Here is a 16,996-nt window from a genome sequence, read left to right on the forward strand (position 1 = left end):
GCTTCCATCCTTGGTCAGGTCTGGCCCTGTCCATTTTCCCTTCTGCCCTTCAATTCCCCATAGTTCCCATGCTGTAGTGCAAAGCCCTTGTTCCTCTCCATAGACTTTCCTTATAGGAAAAAAACCCTTCCCCTGTGAAAATTCTGGAGCCTAGTGGCTGACGCAATATTTGACTTTGCCCTGACCACAACCCTGCACCAGGGACGGCTTCTTCCCAGTTCGGACTGGATTGCCCGAACTGGTAGTACTCTGCTGGTGATGTCACATAACTGGGTCAGCCAGTGCCAGACTGTTTTTTTGTTCAGTTGCTTAAAAAAGTACCCTCCACCATAGTTCCCTCTAAGCTGAGCAGTGAGCAATTGCTCACTTAAAAATCATCATCAACTCAGAGTTTTCCAAACCTGCCCAGAAGCCGAGAGGGGAGGAGAGAGAGAGGAAGAGAGGAAGAGAGAGAAACAGATAGAAAAAAGAGAGGAAGGAAAAGAGAAAGAAAAAGAATGGGAGTAAGGAAGAGAGAAAGAAAATCAAAATCTAATTTGAAACTAGCTCAACTATTTAAGTGGCATTTTGATATTGATAGAGTTGCCCTATTATGAGCTCACTGTTATAGACACACAGTACAGTATTTTATTTTGAAATTCTCTGAGGCAAAACAGGGTGGGGTTTTTATTTGTTTGTTTGTTTGTTTATTTATTTATTATTTCTGTGCCGCCCAGTCCCAAAGGGACTGCCGCTCAGACACTATACTTTTCCACCCACCCCCCAAAAAAATTAGGGGGAACACTGCCCTCCACCTGCCCCCAGGTTAATACTTTATTTCTTCACCTGAAGCTCCTCGGTGGTGTTTCGGGCTGATTCCAGCTCCTGAGCATGCGCAGGAGCCTAATTGCACAAGAGGATGTGCGCGAGTGGAGTAAGCATGCACATGCAAAACATCATGCGAACCAGTAGGGAAGGAAAGTGGAGCCCACCCCTACCCTGCTCCTTCTCTTTAGAGCGATCCTTCTCTTGGGGTACCAGTTTTCCTCTGGAAGAAAGTTGTCCCTTCATGGACAAAATGCTTCCTTGGGATTGGACATTCCAATTTCCATTTTATTTCCCTACCCACTGTTCTGTCGGGCTCTCTGGTAGAATCCTCCCAAAAATTCACAGGTACAAATTTCAGACACACACACATTTGAAAATTCAAAACAATGTTCTTTATAATGAAAATTCACTTAAACTAAGCCCTCTTTTGGTATAGCAAAGAGCACTCATCTCCAAACAAACTGGTAATTTATACAGTCCCTTATCAGTTCTGTGATACTTAGCTTGCAGCTGTGAGGCAATTCACAGTCCTTTTTCTCTCACAAAGTGAAACACACTTTGCTCTGGTTTAGTTTCAAAGCGGGGGAAAATCAGCACACAAAAAGTCAGTCAGCAAAGCAGGCACGAAACACAACGATCAGATAATCCTCCACAATGGCCAAACCCACAGGCTGCTCTTTATAGCAGCCTCACTAATTACCACAGCCCCACCCAACCAAAGGTGGCCTCATTTTCTCTGATAATAATCTCTCAGTTGTTGCTATGCATCGCTCTCCGCATGCGTGGCTGAATCATTAACTCTTGTTCTGAATCCAAGGAGGAGCTAGATAATTGATCTCCTTCTGAGCTGTCTGCCACACTCTCCTCCTCCCTGTCACTCATGTCTTCTTGGTCAGAGGAGCCTTCATCATCAGATTCCACCAGGGCCAAAACAGGCCTGCAGCATGTGGATGTCTCCCCCACATCCACAGCCCTGGGGGCAGGAGCTGGGCCAGAGCTAACCACAACACCCACCAATGCAGATATAACCCCAGTTTTGTTTCATGGGGCGGCTTCCTTTTAATTTTGCAGTGATTTCCACACTGGAAAGAAGCCCTTGATCAGGGCTATCTGGAAGAGCAGTTTATTATTTTCCCACTGGTAAGTGACGATAAGACTGGATTACCTTTGTTTCATTTTTAAAATTTATTTTCTTTGACTATTTTGTATCGATATTTGGAATTTTCTTTTTAAATTGTGGACAATTAATAAAGAATATTTTAAAAGAAAAAACTGGATCAAGCCATTTAATGTTGTTTGTCTTGCTGAAAGGTATCTCTTGGGACTATCCTCGAAGACAAGGCAGAAGCTACAGCCGGTCCAAGGTAGAAACATAGAAACATAGAAGTCTGACGGCAGAAAAAGACCTCATGGTCCATCTAGTCTGCCCTTATACAGTGGTACCTCGAGATACGAGTTTAATTCGTTCCGGACCTGGGCTCTTAAGTCGAGCAGCTCTTATCTCGAACGACTTTTCCCCATAGGAATTAATGTAAATAATTTTAATTGGTTCCAGCCCTCAAAAAACTCACAAAGTTAGTCTAAATTATGCAGAAAGACATGTTTTTAATGAAGAAATGTACATGTACATATAAATGAATAATGAAGTTTCTTTCACTTAACTTGTAAACTTTCTTAAACTTTTAAATTTACATATGTTCAACTTTTCTGCCACCCAATCCTGTAGGACAGAGGTCCCCAACCCTTTTTGCACCAGGGACCGGCTTTAAGCGATCAAGAGAGGAATGGGTGAATGAATGGACGGAGGGTGGGAAGGAAGGAAGGAAAGAGGGAAGGGACAGGAACAGAGGAAGGAAGCAAGGAAACTTATGAAAGGGGAGAGTAAGAGAGGAATGAGTGAAGGGAGGGAGGGAGGGAAGAAGGTGGGAAGGAGAAAGAAAAGAAGAAATAGAGGAAGGGAAGGTAAAAGAGAGAAAGAAAAAGAGCAAGAAAGAAAGAAAGAAAGAAAGAAAGGGGGAAGGGACAGGAACAGAGGAAGGAAGCAAGGAAACTTATGAAAGGGGAGAGTAAGAGAGGAATGAGTGAAAGGAGGGAGGGAGGGAAGAAGGTGGGAAGGAGAAAGAAAAGAAGAAATAGAGGAAGGGAAGGTAAAAGAGAGAAAGAAAAAGAGCAAGAAAGAAAGCTGCAAGCACCCCCCCCCCCCCGAGCCCCCCAGGCCGGCTGCAACCTTTTAAAACACGCGCGCCGCTTCGCAGCTGTCTCCTGAAGCCGAACGCGGAAGTTAGCGTTTGGCTTCAGGAGACAGCTCCTTGGCGCTTGTATCTCGAATTTGGGCCTGTAAGTAGAACAAAAATATCTCTCCCCTCCCAGCTCTTATCTCGAGTTGCTCTTAAGTAGAGCAGCTCTTATGTCGGGGTTCCACTGTACTATTTTCTGTATTTTATACTATTTCCTGTATTTTATCTTAGGATGGATATATGTTTATCCCAGGCATGTTTAAATTCAGTTACTGTGGATTTATCTACCACATCTGCTGGAAGTTTGTTCCAAGGATCTACTACTCTTTCAGTAAAATCATATTTTCTCACGTTGCTTTTGATCTTTCCCCAAACTAACTTCAGATTGTGTCCCCTTGTTCTTGTGTTCACTTTCCTATTAAAAACACTTCCCTCCTGAACCTTATTTAACCCTTTAACATATTTAAATGTTTCGATCATGTCCCCCCTTTTCCTTCTGTCCTCCAGACTATACAGATTGAGTTCATTCTTTCCTGATACGTTTTATGCTTCAGGAAAGACTTAATGAATTCAATCTGTAGAAAATGGTTCTTAAGAAGAGGCAAAAAAATCTTGAACACCCGGTTCTTATCTAGAAAAGTTCTTAAGTAGAGGCGTTCTTAAGTAGAGGTACCACTGTACTTTTGTGCTCCATGCAGGAGAGACACCATATAAATATGTACTGCGAGAAGAGTTTTAAAGTGAACAGGAGACTTACTGACCATCAAAGAATTCACCCAGGGTAAAAAAACATATAGATTTGTTGAGTGTGGAAGGAGATTCTTTCAGAACACCAGTTTTATGAAACACAAATCCACAGGCAACCCCCCCCCTCCTTATTTATTTATTCATTCGTGCATGCATGCATTTATTCATTCATTTATTCATTCATTTATTTGTTTATTTAGAAAATGGCTGCCCAATCAGTCTCAGTGACTCTGTGTACTTACAAAAAATAAAAATAATATATACAGCAATAAAAACAATAGCCCCTACCCCTCCGGCAAGAGTAATCAGTCAAATGAGCCACTCAATGGGCTTCATCCCACTCCAGATTCTCCAGGCCCATCCGTTGGCAATATCAGGTCTTTAGGCTTTGAGAAAGAGTGTCCAAGTAGAGGACAATTTAATTTCCATGGGTTGATGTTCCAAAGAAAGGGGGTCACCACCGTTATGGAGTCGCATTTTGCCCACAAGACTGACACTATTTACATATGAAGAGTTTTTGCTCAGCCCCTTAGCCCTTTGCTAACAGATGCCAAAACCGGAACTGATTTTCAGCAAAAGCACAAATAAAGTGACTTACGATGGGGCAGTCTGGCTGAAGCTAATTCACGTCTCACTTGCGTAAGCCCTTTAATAGTTTGCTAACAATTAATAGGGTAGGACCTCAAGCTCTCACCCCTCCGGTGTCCAATTTAAATCATAAGGTCTTTCATCTTTGTTATGACTTACCATAGACAAAATAATTCTAATTCCTATATAAAGCTGATTTTGTTTCATCTCCTTAATTCCAAAATTTTATAGTGAAAGTTTCAGATTTCCAAATTTGGACCCTTAATTCATTTTATAAATGTCTCGCTTAAAAATATTATTAAGCTTTTTTCCTACCCGTATTTCTCTGAAAATAAGATCAGGTCTTATTTTCTTTTGGGCCCCAAAATAAGCACTAGGCCTTATTGTTTTTGTCGGGGGGGGGGGTTGTCTTATTTCCCACAACCCATGTATGGGAGGCCCATATTTGGTTGCTCGCGGCAGGGCAGTAGGCCACGAGCTTTATTTTATCTATCTATCTATCTATCTATCTATCTATCTATCTATCTATCCTTTCTGTCTGTCTGTCTGTCTGTCTGTCTGTCTGTCTGTCTGTCTGTCTAAACAATTATAGGGTGGTAATTTGTACAAATAAAACATTAGATAAGTAATGATAAAAAGTAACAAAAGAAGACAATAGGACAGGGATGGTAGGTACAGCGGTGCGCTTATGCACGTCCTTTACAGACCTCTTAGAAAGGGGGAGAGGTCAATTGTAGATAGTCTAAGGTTAAAGGTTTTGGGGTTAGGAGTAGAAACCACAGAATCAGGTAGTGCATTCCAGACATTGATTACCCTGTTGCTGAAGTCGTATTTTTTGCACTCAAGTTTGGAACGGTTGACATTTAGTTTAAATCGATTTCGTGCTCGTGTGTTGTTGCGGTTGAAGGTGAAGTAGTCGGTAACAGGTAGGACATTTTGGTATATGATTTTTATGAACTATAATTAAGTCGGAACGGTGACGACGGAGTTGTAAGTTGTCTAAACGAAGAATTTCAAGTCTGGCGGAGTAAGATATTTTGTTGTGAGGAGTGAAGGACTCTTCTTGTGAAATATTTCTGGACTCTCTCAATTGTGTTGATGTCAGATATGCAATGTGGGTTCCATACCGGCGATATTCTAGGATTGGTCTGACAAATGTTTTGTAAGCTCTTGTTAGCAGTTCAAAATTACCAGAGAAGAAGCTGCGAAGGATTAGGTTAACAACTCTTAAAGCCTTTTTGGCAATGTTGTTGCAGTGGGCTCTAGGACTTAGGTCATTGGATATGAGTACTCCAAGGTCTTTGGCAGATTGAGGGTTATCAATAAGTTCAATTCCTCCAAGTTTATATTTAGTATTCTGATTCTTTTTACCAATGTGTAAGACAGAGCATTTAGTGGTGGAGATTTGAAGTTGAAATGTTTTTTTTACCTCCACTTTAGCACTCAGTCTTCCTTTTGAGTGCTTCTCAGACAATATCAGTACCATTTTGAGAATTAGATGTTTATTTGATGGTTCTTGGGAACCAGTTCTTTTTCCTCTCCGATGCCCTAAGAATAGCAAGAGAGAAAAAGAGAAGAAAAAGAATCAGAACAGGAAGGGGGCTAAACAAGTTATCTAATCCCCATTTCTTTTGAACCAGCCTAGTGAGATGGTGAATGAAGAGGCAAAGGTGTTTAGAGTTATAACTCACCTGAGAAGTTGGGCTGTCTTCCTTGCATTCTTAATCAGCAGTGTTGAAGAGGTTGGACTCCTATCTCTTTCAGTGAGCATTTTTCAGCATTATCCAAGGTGGAATTGGGGTCACCCTCTGAAGGAAAAAAAGGACACGGAGTCCGTGTTGAGAAACGGACCTATTCACCTGTTCTAACACTTACTGATCTGCAGGCCCTCATTGTCTTGGTCCCAGAAATACACTCACTTACTTACTTACTTACTTACTTACTTACTTACTTACTTACTTACTTACTTACTTACTTACTTACTTACTTACTTACTTACTTACTTACTTACTTACTTATTTGATTTGTAGTTCTGAAATTACAATCATAATTGAGCCTGGAATTATGATCGTAAATCATTGCAGTCATAATGCAAGGCAGCAAATGATCAGATGCATTTTTGTTTACATTTTTGTGGTGGTCATTGAGTGCCATGTTTAAATGATAGCAGTAAATTGTCAGAAACTGGCAAAAATATATCAAAAATTGAAGTTATGGTTCTGTGACTGTGGGACAATGCAAACAGCAGTGAAGAAGAGCTGGTTGCCAAGTTTCCAAGGGATTGATCACATGATTATGGAGGGATGTAACTTTGAAACTGCAGTGAGATTGTTCTCAGTGTCAGAAGCTTCTTATTTCCAGGTTGAATTTCTTCTTGGTCAGTTTCCATCCATTATTCCTTGTCTGGACTTCAGGTGTTTTGGAGAACAGCTTGACCCCCTTCTTTTCTATAGCAGCCTCTTAAGTATTGCAACACTGCTATTATGTCTCCCCTGGTTCTTCTCTTCACTAGATTAGACATGCCCAGTTCTTGTAACTGCTCTTCAGATGTTTTAGTTTCATCTATCCAGAGTTTTAGTTTCTTCATTCATTCATGTACACTGAGAGCATATGCACCAAGACAAATTCCTTGTGTGTCCAATCACACTTGGCCAATAAAGAATTCTATTCTATTCTATTCTATTCTGCTTGCTCTCCTCTGCACTTTCTCTAGAATTTCAATGGTTTTTTCCTGTCCGTCCATCACCCTGAGGGGGGGAATCATTGACCCCCTCAGAGGGGGTCCTCCTCGATTCACAGCTCACATTAGAGAAACATCTTTCAGCTGTGGCGAGGGGGACATTTGCCCAGGTTCGCCTGGTGCACCAGTTGCAGCCCTATTTGGACCGGGAGTCACTGCTTACAGTCACTCATGCCCTCATCACCTCGAGGTTCGACTACTGTAACGCTCTCTACATGGGGCTACCTTTGAAAAGAGCAATCATGGGCTTCCCTAGGTATGCCCACGTCACACCAACACTGTGCAGTCTGCATTGGTTGCCGATCAGTTTCCAGTCACAATTCAAAGTGTTGGTTATGACCTATAAAGCCCTTCATGGCATCGGACCAGAATATCTACGGGATCGGCTTCTGCCGCACGAATCCCAGCGACCAGTTAGATCCCACAGAGTGGGTCTTCTCCGGGTCCCATCGACAAAACAACGTCGTCTGGCAGGACCCAGGGGAAGAGCCTTCTCTGTGGTGGTCCCGACCCTCTGGAATCAGCTGCCCCCAGAGATCAGAATTGCCCCCACCATCCTTGCCTTTCGTAAGCTCCTTAAAACCAACCTCTGTCGACAGACATAGGGGAACTGAGATATTCATTCCCCCCAGGCATATACAATTTATGCATAGTATATTTGTGTGTATGTTTGGTTTTTAATAAGGGTTTTTAGTTATTTTAAATATTAGATTTGTTATATGTTGTTTTATTACTGTTGTTAGCCGCCCCGAGTCTACGGAGAGGGGCGGCATACAAATCTAATAAATAAATAAAATAAATAAATTTTCTTTCAACATCTTTCTGTGCAAATTGGGTGCCCTAGGGTGGACCTCCATTTCCCCCACCCCACTGCATTCTCCCCCGCCCGGGCAACAGCTCACCCCTGGATCTGGGGCTAAAACAGGAGCAAGTCTGCCTCCCTTTGCTCAGGAAGAGCCTTCCTTGCTCCCATTTTTCATCTGGACCAAGTAATGTAATTTCTCCCAGGCAATGTCATAGAAGCATATATATTGTTGTGTTTGGGCCTGGGCCAGCCGTTGCTCCCACAGATGGGAAAGTGAATGTGAAAGCCTGACTGACAGCCAGGAAGACGTGGCAGACAGCCAGGAGGATTCAGCAGACAGCCCAGGGGATTTGGCCTGCAGTCCCTCAGACAGTCTGTCCTCGCTCAGTTCGTCTGCAAATCAATACATTGATTTACGTAGCCGAAGAGCTATGCAAAGAAGGGATTGCTTTAAGGAGTATTACAAATCATGATAGGAGCACCTGGGTTGGGTGTGGTTCCCTTAATGAGGGCTAAAGGGATAAAAAGGGAACAAGGGCCAAGGCAAACTGTGGCTGTTTATCTGTGTTGCTTTGTGGTTCCTGCTTCGAAGTTTCTCTGCCATTGGAGTTTTCAACCCAGCTTTGTCAGACAAGTCGGAGGTGAAAACTCTGGGACTTGCTGTGTGCTTCAAAGATTCAAAAGGACTCCTGAAACGTCTTTGCTCGTTCCAGGTTATCTTTGTTTGTTTTTCCCTGTGTTTTTTGTCTGCAGCTGAAGTAAGCCTTGCATTGTTTTCGGACATTAAGAACTGCTTTTTGAGTAACCCTTTTTTGTTTATCTAATACAAGTTTGCTGATTAGCAGAGCCCGTGTGTGTTTGATTTCTTTTCACTGGACTATTACGCATTGCCGAGCCAGTCAGGCAGAACATATATGACATGTACTTTTTCAAATATTGATTGTATGAGCCCTTCTGTCCCTTTTTCGTTTGCTTATTATTATCATACAAACTGGCAAAGAGTTCACTTACTTTTTGCTGCTCTGTAGTCACGCCGACGCTTCTCTGCAAGAACAAATATCTGAGAGTTAAAACTAAAAGAAAATCCATCAGAGACCATTCAATCTCTTCCTTTCTGCCAGAAAAAGCCTCAGAAGACCTTGCCCTAGTCACTTTGTCATGACTTCCCCGAGAAACTATCCTTAGCAGCAAGAGGAATCTCTTTTTAAAAAATGTACCTCCTTTGCTCCATGGGAAACCTACTGCCTCTGGAAAGGATTGAGTACAATTGGTAGAAACAGCTGGGTAAAAAGATACATTTTGATGCAACATTTTTCTACTCCTTTTTGACCCAAAACTACTAAAGGGTAGAATTGCAATGCCTCTTCCCAGTAACAGGAGAGAACCTGGAGCTGTCCTAACCATCGACTAAGCTAAGTCCTTAGTTGGGGTCCTAGCAAGTTAAGAGTTCAGAAGCTTGTGAGGAGAGCTGAGGAAATGTGGAAGAAAGATGCACAGATGTGCCCCAAAGGGAAACTTTCACATGTTATTACCCAAAATACGAAGCAGTGGAAGTGATGTGCCGGTGTCTGGAGGCTGTTGGGGCCTGGATGGGTGTCAACAGACTCAAACTCAACCCAGACAAGACGGAGTGGCTGTGGGTTTTGCCTCCCAAGGACAATTCCATCTGTCCGTCCATTACCCTGGGGGAGGATTATTGACCCCCTAGGAGAGGGTCTGCAACTTGGGCGTCCTCCTCGATCCACAGCTCACATTAGAGAAACATCTTTCAGCTGTGGCGAGGGGGGCGTTTGCCCAGGTTCGCCTGGTGCACCAGTTGCAGCCCTATTTGGACCGGGACTCACTGCTCACAGTCACTCATGCCCTCATCACCTCGAGGTTCGACTACTGTAACGCTCTCTACATGAGGCTACCTTTGAAAAGTGTTCGGAAACTTCAGATTGTGCCGAATGCAGCTGCGAGAGCAGTCATGGGCTTCCCCAGGTATGCCCATGTTACACCAACACTCCGCAGTCTGCATTGGTTGCCGATCAGTTTCCGGTCACAATTCAAAGTTTTGGTTATGACCTTTAAAGCCCTTGATGGCATCGGACCAGAATATCTCCAAGACCGCCTTCTGCTGCACGAATCCCAGCGACCGATTAGGTCCCACAGAGTTGGCCTTCTCCAGGTTCCGTCAACTAAACAATGTCGGTTGGCGGGCCCCAGGGGAAGAGCCTTCTCTGTGGCGGCCCCGACTCTCTGGAACCAGCTCCCCCCAGAGATTAGAACTGCCCCCACCCTCATTGCCTTTCGTAAACTTCTCAAAACCCACCTTTGTCGTCAGGCATGGGGGAACTGAGATATTTCCCCCGGGCCTATATAATTTATGTATGATATGTTTGTATGTATGTCTTTTTAATAATGGGTTTTTTAAAATATTTTAAATTGTAAATTATTATATTTGTCATGAACTGTTTTATTGTATTGTGAGCCGCCCCGAGTCTACGGAGAGGGGCGGCATACAAATCTAATAAATAAATAAAATAGCAAAGATATTTATAGGATACTTACTGCAGCACAAGATTCCAATGATCACAAGAAAGATAAGGATGCCAAGGACTGACACAGCAGGGTAAATGACGAGTGATAGCTGGAAATCTTCCTCAATTCGAGCTACTATTGGAGCTTAATTGGAGGAGAAAAAGCAAAGTCATTAAAAGGAAACCAAAGTAGTATTAGTGTTTGTGGAGAGGATTAAAACAGGCCAATCAGTTTGAATTCACTGGAAAAACAGTAGGAGAGCCCCTCAGAAAACTGGAGCCTATGCCATGTAGGACTTTATAGGTCACAACCAGCATTATGAAGTAATAAGTAATGAGTTGAAATATCAGGTTTTGGTTGTTTCCAATATTGGAAACAACCAAAACCTCCTAACCATACATTGATACTTAAAAAAAATTAGATTGTGCAGAATCTGATGCATTAACTTTTAAATTAAAAAAACAAGGAAGACTCCGACTATTATAAAACATGGAAGTACTTTTATGATTGGTTTAAAAGAAGAAATGAAAACTGAAATTAAAATACAACAATAGCAATACCTTTTTTCCCTTTTTTGATATAACAAATTACAAATGATATACATACAGCAATTTTTAGGAAAAAATTTGTATCAAACTAAACTAACTAAGTAAGAATATATGAAGGCGGCTAAGAAAATAAAAACAATTAAAAAATATATGGATAACCAAAAGAAATAACAGTAGATACCGATTGTATACTTCACCAGAAAATAATTTGATATCAGAGAAGATGATTTATGACTTTCCTCCTCATAAGAGAAATTAAATAATATATATTATATTATTTGTTTATTGTTATAGCTAATATTGTTTATTGTACTTAAATAAGTAATATTATGATTATAATTTATTATGATTTTTGTCTGAATGTGTTTTGTTTAGTCTTGTTTTGTTTTATTTTTTGGTTATTTTCCTTTTGTTACGTTTTTGTAAATGTGTATATATGTATTTTAAATCAATAAAAAAATTTCTAAAAAAATATTACAAAAAAAAAAGAAATATCAGGTGACTGGGGATCAACTTTTTTTAAAATGCTCTTTTTAACATTTAAATGTTGTTTCCTTAGACTTAAAGTTGAGATTGTCTATTCAAAGATTTTCTTGGTGTGGTTAAAGAATGAATAAGAAAGGATGGACTGTAGATTCTCACTGTTGGACTTGTAAGAAATTTGAAGATACATTAGACTTTTCTTGTCCAGATTTCAGTTCTTTCTAAAGAAAAAACAATTTCTTAAAATGCCAGTCTTTAAAATGTCAATATTATTTTGAACTATATTCAAATTTATTAATTTATTAATTGGATTTGTATGCCACCCCTCTCCGAGGAATATAGTGGAACCTTACTCTTTCGCAGGAATATTGGTTATTCTTCCCAATATTGGTATCCTGGTAAAATACTTTGAATATTGAAAGCTGGGTTAAAGAAATATGCAATTTTTCATTTGAAAAAGACTTTTTTTCCTATTAATTCAAAAAATAAATAATGCATTTCTGGCAGGAAAATGGCAAAAAATATCTATTGGATATGCTGGATTAGCATAATGACTACATATTAATTTGAAAACCATGTAGTTTGCTTAACTTGCTTAACGGACATCATAAAAATGGTCATTAAACCAGGTCAGGTGGAAACTTTTCTAATGATTGCTCCATTTTATAACTAAGTCTCCATGCCTTATTTATTTATTGATTGATTGATTGATTGATTGATTGATTTGATTTGATTTGATTTGATTTGATTTGTATGCCGGCCCTTTCCGTAGACTCGGGGCGGCTAACAACAGTAATAAAAAACATCATATAAATCCAATACTAAAAACAACTTAAAAACCTTTATTATAAAACTAAACATCCATACAAACAAACATACCATGCATAAATTGTAAAGGCCTAGGGGAAAAGAATATCTCAGTTCCCCCATGCCTGACGGCAGAGGTGGGTTTTAAGGAGCTTACGAAAGGCAAGGAGCGTGGGGGCAGTTCTAATCTCTGGGGGGAGTTGATTCCAGAGGGCAGGGGCCACCACAGAGAAGGCTTTTCCCCTGGGCTCCGCCAAGCGACATTGTTTAGTTGACGGGACCCGGAGAAGGCCCACTCTGTGGGACCAAACCGGTTGCAGGGATTCGTGCGGCGGTCTCGTAGATACCCTGGTCCGGTGCCATGAAGATCTTTATAGGTAATGACCAACACTTTGAATTGTGACCGGAAACTGATCGGCAACCAATGCAGACTGCGGAGCCCCATGTAGAGAGCATTACAGTAGTCGAGCCTCGAGGTGATGAGGGCATGAGGTGATGAGGGCATGAGTGACTGTGAGCAGTGACTCCCGGTCCAAATAGGGCCGCAACTGGTGCACCAGGCGAACCTGGCAAACACCCCCCTCGCCACAGCTGAAAGATGTTTCTCTAATGTGAGCTGTGGATCGAGGAGGATGCCCAGGTTGCGGACCCTCTCTGAGGGGGTCAATATTTGTAATACTACCTACAATGTGAACGTGCTCGGGGGGAAATGTATAGGAGACAGTAAAAACATATCTAATACAGCATTAGTGGCACTAAATTGGGAAGAGAACAGAAACTATTTAGAATACAGAGGGAGGCGTTTGGTGGTCCTGAAGCAAGTACCAAAAAGAGTCAGAGACCTTAGAAAACCTTACCTTTTTTTGACTACCAAGCTGATTAGGCACACTGTTAACTTTAGGTGGCTAACTCCATGGATTCTTGGTAATATAGGAGGATAAGGCCCTCGGCAGTCAGGATTCAGACCTGGCTACAGCTCGGAAACTGCTTTGGTCGCGCTGATGGATGATCTCTGGCGGGCCTGGGACAGGGGTTTATCCTCCTGGTGCTTTTTGACCTCTCAGTGGCTTTCAATACCATCAATCATTGTATCCTTCTGCGCCAATTGGAGGGGTTGGGAGTGGGAGGCACCATTTTACAATGGTTCTCCTCCTACCTCTCTGGTCGGTTGCAGTCAGTGTTAGCAGGGGGTCAGAGGTCGACTCCTAGGTCCCTACCTTGTGGGATTCCTCAGGGGTCGGTCCTCTCCCCCCTGCTGTTTAATATCTACATGAAACCGTTGGGTGAGATCATGCAAGGATACGGGGTGAGTTACCATCAGTATGCTGATGATACTCAGCTGTACATCTCCACCATGTGTCCACTCAGCGAAGCAGTGGAAGTGATGTGCTGGTATCTGGAGGCTGTCAGGGTCTGGATGGGTGCCAACAGGCTCAGGATCAATCCAGACAAGATGGAGTGGCTTTGGGTACTGCCTCCCAACAACACATCCATCTCTCCGTTCATCACCCTGGGGGGGAACTATTGACTCAACTTGGGTGTCCTCCTCGATCCACAGCTGACTTTAGAACACCATCTTTCGGCTGTGACGAGGGAGGCGTTTGCCCAGGTCCGCCTGATGTACCAGTTGCGGCCCTATTTGGACAGGGAGTCTTTGCTCACAGTCACTCATGCCCTTATCACCTCGAGGTTCGACTACTGCAATGCTCTCTACAGGGGGCTACACTTGAAGAGTGTTCGGAAACTTCAGATCGTCCAAAATGCAGCCGCGCGAGCAGTATTGGGCCTTCCAAGATATGCCCATATCTCGTCATCATTCTGCGGACTGCATTGGCTACCAATCTGTTTCCGGACACAATTCAAAGCCCTAATGGCATAGGACCAGACTATCTCCCAGAACGCCTTCTGCTGCATGAATCCCAGCAACCGGTGAAGTCTCACAGAGTTGGTTTCAAACAATGTCAAACAATGTCAGCTGGCGGGACTTAGGGGAAGAGCCTTCTCTGTGGGAGCCCCAGCCCTCCGGAAGCAACTCCCCCCCCCCGATATTTGCACTGCTCCCACCCCATTCCTTGCCTTTCAAAAGAGTTTAAAAACTCATATTATTGCCAAGACTGGAGTTACTAGATCTTCCCCCTGACCAATAAATGTTTTTAGTATGATTTTATTGAATGAATGCTAATGAAAGTTTTTAAGGTTAGAATTTTTCATTTTCCTTCCACTCTTCTCTCTCTCTCTTTCTTCCTCTCTCTCACTGTCTTCCTTCCTTTCTCATCTTTCTTTCTCTCTCTCTTTCTCTATCTTGCTTCTTCCTCTCTCACACTCTCTTCCTCCCTCTCTCATCTCTTTCTTTCCTTCTCTCTCTTTCTCTATCTCTCCCCCTCTTGCTCTCGAGCGGCAAACGGCGGCCGGCCGGGCAGGTGAACAGGCGAGCGGCAAATGGCGGGCGGGCGGGTGAACGGGCGGGCGGCAAACGGCGGGCGGGCGGGGTGAACGGGCGAGCGGCAAACGGCGGCCGGGCGGGCGGGTGAACGGGCGAGCGGCGAGCGAGCGGCCGGGCGGGCGAGCGGCGAACGGCCGGCGGGCGGGTGCTGGGGGGGCAGGGGCAACCGGCATTCAAAGCAATCTGTCGGCTTCCGCACTCTCGTCGCTCCCCACCTCCACCATCTGCGCATGCGCGGCCATGGAAAAAAGGGGCGCGCATGCGCAGATGGTGTTTTTACTTCCGCACCACTATACCGCGGAAAATCGATTAGTGCGGGAGGTCTTGGAACGTAACCCCCGCACTAATCGAGGGATCACTGTATTCCCAATTGGTTCTCACCATGAGAAGCCTTTGTACACTCAAATTTTTAAAAATCTGGTAAAGTTATAACCTACAAGAAATTGATTAAAGAAGAAGGGATTATAAAAACTAGATTGGAACTATGATAGGAAGAGATTGGATTAGACTGGTGAGAGTATCTTCAAATAAAATCAAGATATGAAAAAGATAAAAAAAGAATGTGGAATAGAGAAAAGAACAACACTAGATAAAATATTATTAGGAGCAGACGAGAAATCAATTTTAAAAACCAACAATATTTGTTAAATTGTAAGATGGAAGAAGAACAAGTCAAAGATACTATGACTATACAATGGTATAGAATGGTAAAGAATGTTTTCAATTATATTAGAACTCTTAGGGTTTTTTAATTACATTAATTGGATCCAGGTGTATTGTTATGTTTTCTTTGATATGTTGTGAGCCGCCCGGAGTACACGGAGAGGGGTGGCATACAAATCAAATTAATAAATAATAAATAAATAAGATTACATGGGTCCAGAATTTTGATTACAATATTAATTTAGACAAATGAACTAGAAACAAAAACTTGACATTGGCTACAGCGTATAAAGAGAATTGGTACAAAATGTTCTATAGGTAGCATACAACAACAATACAATTAGTGAAGATAGATAAGAAACCTACATCTAGTGTAGGAAAGCAATCGGTTCCTATTATCATATATGGTGGTGGTGTGACAAAACAAAGAAATATTGAAATAGAGTCCAAAAGTGACTGGAAGAAATATTAGAAAGAAAAATTGGGGGTGGGGGGATGAATTCTTTTTATTGGGAATAATACATGAAAAATGTGAAAAATGTCAAATATATCTAATTTTACATATAACAGCGGCGAGAATTATCTTTGTGCAACAATGGAAAAGTGAAAATATACCTACTGAAGAAGATGTAATAGATATAATAATATCCTGTGCAGAAATGGACAAATTAACAATGGAGATAAAAGATAAAGATGAGTCAAAATATTACAAATATTGGAATAGGTATTATTGTTGGTTGGGAAAAAGAAAAATATAAGCATACGTAGTCAAACAAAATTAAAATCTGGAACTAAAAGAAAATAGGATCAGTTAAAAGTGTAATAAAAATAGATATCGAAGTAAGATCAATGTACAATATACTGTATATAATATGTAAAATAATAGTTATAATAATAAAATAGATAGAGCACAATAAGAAATAGGAAACAGGTTTGTCACACACTGTCCTATGTTTTTAAATGTTTGTGTACGTCTGTCTGTGTTAAAATAAGGAAATATTTTTTTAAAAAAATAATAATAATAAAAAGAAACTATTTAGAGATCCAAGTACATCTCATCACAATCATCCTATATTGGCGCGATGAAAGTTTTTAGCCATTTTAAGTAACTCCAGGCAAATTGTTGGATAGTTTAAGTCAGGAGTTCCCAATTCCCATTGTAATAAATTTCAAGATTTATTTTTATTTTATTTTATTTTTATTTTTTTTGTCTAATGCACAATAATACACAATGACGGTTATAGAGGTTATACTCGAGTAAAATATAGTAGAAAAAAAATAGAAGTCAAAATTTAGGAATAGAATAAATCAATTAGAGAATAAAAGGATATTATGAGAGTAGTATAAGAAGAATTATTAACTCGTGTGACTTTTCTTGCCCAGATATCAGTTACAGTGGTACCTCATGATACGAACTTAATTGGTTCCAGGAGGAGGTTCGTAAGGTGAAAAGTTTGTAAGACGAAACAATGTTTCCCATAGGAATCAATGTACAGTGAACCCTCGAGTTTCGCGTCCTCGAGCATCGCGAAAGGGCTATATCGCTAGTTTTCAACCCGGAAGTAAACTCCACCATCTGCGCATGTGTGCCCTTCCACGCATGCG

The 16,996-nt window shown here is 41.6% G+C and overlaps 1 protein-coding gene across 1 annotated transcript in view; it reads right to left on the reverse strand.

Moving 5' to 3' along the window:
• Window positions 1-3,974: 3,974 nt before the first annotated feature.
• The window catches only part of LOC139159694 (major histocompatibility complex class I-related gene protein-like), a 71,603-nt gene continuing 58,581 nt past the window's right edge, over window positions 3,975-16,996 (reverse strand). Inside the window, exons 8-11 of the mRNA XM_070737023.1 lie at window positions 10,478-10,591; window positions 8,936-8,968; window positions 6,071-6,187; window positions 3,975-5,927 (exon numbers count right to left, since the gene is read on the reverse strand). Coding sequence (XP_070593124.1) covers window positions 6,105-6,187; window positions 8,936-8,968; window positions 10,478-10,591 — 230 coding nt within the window. The 3' untranslated portion in view covers window positions 3,975-5,927; window positions 6,071-6,104. The remainder of the gene's footprint in view (window positions 5,928-6,070; window positions 6,188-8,935; window positions 8,969-10,477; window positions 10,592-16,996) is intronic.

The sequence above is a fragment of the Erythrolamprus reginae genome, chromosome 2, assembly GCF_031021105.1.
Source record: "Erythrolamprus reginae isolate rEryReg1 chromosome 2, rEryReg1.hap1, whole genome shotgun sequence".
Lineage (NCBI taxonomy): Eukaryota > Metazoa > Chordata > Lepidosauria > Squamata > Dipsadidae > Erythrolamprus > Erythrolamprus reginae.